Source organism: Prionailurus viverrinus, chromosome D1 (assembly GCF_022837055.1).
Source record: "Prionailurus viverrinus isolate Anna chromosome D1, UM_Priviv_1.0, whole genome shotgun sequence".
In the NCBI taxonomy this organism is placed as follows: domain Eukaryota; kingdom Metazoa; phylum Chordata; class Mammalia; order Carnivora; family Felidae; genus Prionailurus; species Prionailurus viverrinus.
In genome coordinates, this window is record NC_062570.1 from 101,249,871 (window position 1) to 101,252,822 (window position 2,952).

The following is a 2,952-nucleotide window of genomic DNA, read 5'->3' on the forward strand; positions in this document are numbered from 1 at the left end:
CTGTTAGTGGCTAACTTATTGTTTTAAAAATTATTGTTAAATGGTTAAAGATACTTCTGTGGCTAAGGACTACTTGTGAATACAAGATGCTTCTGCTTTCTCAAAATAACAGGTACAAGTAAACAAAGATGGCATGACTCAAAACAAGATAATCACATATATAACTTTAATCAAAACCAACGGCCCCACCAGAAATTTTCCGGGTCATAATGTAAACATTGGTGCTTATTGCTGTAACGTCTAGCTTGAGAAGCTTGAGCAAAACATGTCATAAGTTACTCTCTAATTTAGATATTGTATGAGTATTTAATAATATACATGCCTAGTAAAGTTATCAGATTAAAAATAATAGAAAGTTAAAAAGATAATAATTAAGGAATCTAGATGAGTATGTTGAAAGCAGCAAGGGACACCTGGGTGGCTCAGTCGGTTAAGCGTCCAGCTCTTGACTTCAGCTCAGGTCATGATCTCACTACTGGTGAGACCTAGTCCCATGTTGGGCTCTACACTGACGGTGCAAAACCTGCTTGGGATTCTCTCTCTCCCTTTTCCTCTGCCCCTCCCCTCATGCTCTCTCTCAAAATAAAAAAAGAAATAATAATTAACTTAAAAAAAAAAAGGAAAGCATTAGTGACACTAAGTGAGAAAATAGTTAAGTAGGAAAGAAAACACAGAAGTCGGAGGAAAACATGTCACAAGTGCGACTTTATTATACCAGGTTCCTACATTGTTTTTGGAACACTGAAGTAATTATTGTAGCATTTGGATAGAATCAGTGGAAAGCTTGAAGATATGCGGGGCTATGTTCTGTCCACATCCATATATTTTTTTCAAAACACGGAAATTCTTGCGGTGCCTTATTTTTTTTTTATAAATTTTTTTTCAACGTTTTTTATTTATTTTTGGGACAGAGAGAGACAGAGCATGAACGGGGGAGGGGCAGAGAGAGAGGGAGACACAGAATCGGAAACAGGCTCCAGGCTCCGAGCCATCAGCCCAGAGCCTGACGCGGGGCTCGAACTCCCGGACCGCGAGATCGTGACCTGACTGAAGTCGGACGCCCAACCAACTGCGCCACCCAGGCGCCCCTTGCGGTGCCTTATAAATGCTGCCTTCCCTGAGCCTGGGGTTGAACATCATAACTATCGAAGTGTTATCGCCTCTAATGTTTTACATCTGATCCTCGCTTTATAAAATTGAGTGCTACATTTAGCTGCATTGTTATATTAACCCCCTGAAAAAGGGCGGATCTTCAGAATGATGGAACTGTGAAAAATACATGTGGTCTACAACAATGTGGTGTAGTTTTCTGTCTGTTCCCTACATTTAATTTGAGTTCTGCCACTCAGGATCAATTTCAAAACCGAGCTCATCACTAGTAAGCTGTGGGACCTCAAACGAGTTCCTTAACTTATATATGCCTCCCCATCCTTAAGTAAAACATGAAGCTCCTTGTTTTACGATTCACAGTGCTATTTGAAGATTTCAATCAATGCATTTTAAGGTTTTAACACAATGCCTGCCACGTGGTAAGTGCAATAGAAATGCGTGATCACGATGATCATTGCTACTGTTCTTAGTATTATTTCAGATTCTTCTCCAACCACAAGCATGTTGCTCCTGGAAGGAAACCACAGTACTGGAGCCGCATTCACCCTCTTGGGCTTCTCAGAATATCCGGATCTGCAGATTCCCTTGTTCCTGCTATTCCTGACGGTCTACACCGTCACTGTGGTGGGGAACCTGGGCATGATCATGATCATCAGGGTCAGTCCCCAACTCCACACCCCCATGTACTTTTTCCTGAGCCACTTGTCCTTTGTCGACTTCTGTTACTCCACTACAGTTACCCCCAAACTGTTGGAGAACTTGGTTGTGGAAGACAGAACCATCTCTTTCATAGGCTGCATAGTGCAATTCCTCTTGGCTTGTATATTTGCAGTGTCAGAAACCTTCATGTTGGCAGTGATGGCCTATGACCGCTTTGTGGCAGTTTGTAACCCTCTACTCTACAAAGCTGTCATGTCCCAAAAGCTGTGTGCATCGTTAGTGGCGGGGCCCTACACGTGGGGTGTAGTCTCTTCCCTGACACTCACCTATTTTCTCCTGACATTGTCCTTCTGTGGCTCTAACATCATAAATAATTTTGTCTGCGAGCACTCTGTCATTGTCTCTGTGTCCTGCTCTGACACCTACATCAGCCGGGTGCTTTGTTTTGCCATCGCCATGTTCAATGAGGTGAGCAGCCTGGTAATCATCCTCACTACTTACATTTTTATTTTTGTCACTGTCATAAAAATGCCTTCTGCTGGTGGGCGCCAAAAAGCCTTCTCCACTTGTGCCTCCCACCTGACTGCCATCACCATCTTCCATGGGACCGTCCTGTTCCTTTACTGTGTACCCAACTCCAAAAACTCATGGCTCATAATCAAAGTAGGTTCTTTATTTTATACCGTGGTGATCCCCATGCTGAACCCTCTAATCTATAGCCTCAGAAACAAAGATGTGAAGGAGAGTGTCAGGAAATTAATTAATCACTCAATGCAATTTTGTCAAAGGGGTGGATTTTCAAAAGAGATTTGATTTATTATATGGAGAATTACTCAATGCTTCTAGTAGAGGTGACAGTTCAAAGTATTTAGTCAATTCACCACATTTTGAAATCTACTGTTGTAATAAACCAGTTATTTGATCACTGATTTCTGGTCACTTCAATGTGTTGTAAAAGACCTATGAGCAACAGGTGAAGAAACATAGTGTTGTGGGTTGAATATTTGCCCCCCAAATATCCAAGTCCATCCAGAAGCTCAGAATATGACCTTATTTGAAAACAGGATCTTTACAGATGTAATAAAGGTGAAGATTGAGATGAGATCGCCCTGGATGAGGGTGGGCCCTAAATCCAATGAGTGTGTCCTTATAAGAGACAGAAAAAGAACACACGGAGAGGTC

General features: G+C 41.9%; 1 protein-coding gene across 1 annotated transcript; it reads left to right on the forward strand.

Moving 5' to 3' along the window:
* The first annotated feature begins 1,611 nt into the window (after positions 1-1,611).
* LOC125146550 (olfactory receptor 5D13-like) lies at positions 1,612-2,583 on the forward strand. The gene has a single exon (XM_047823260.1). It carries the CDS (start codon positions 1,612-1,614, stop codon positions 2,581-2,583), a length of 972 nt encoding a protein of 323 aa, XP_047679216.1.
* The last annotated feature ends 369 nt before the right edge of the window (positions 2,584-2,952 follow it).

Excerpts from the sequence above, each read along its gene's own strand:
- LOC125146550 (XM_047823260.1), top strand. The coding sequence starts at position 1,612 with ATGTTGCTCCTGGAAGGAAACCACAGTACTGGAGCCGCATTCACCCTC.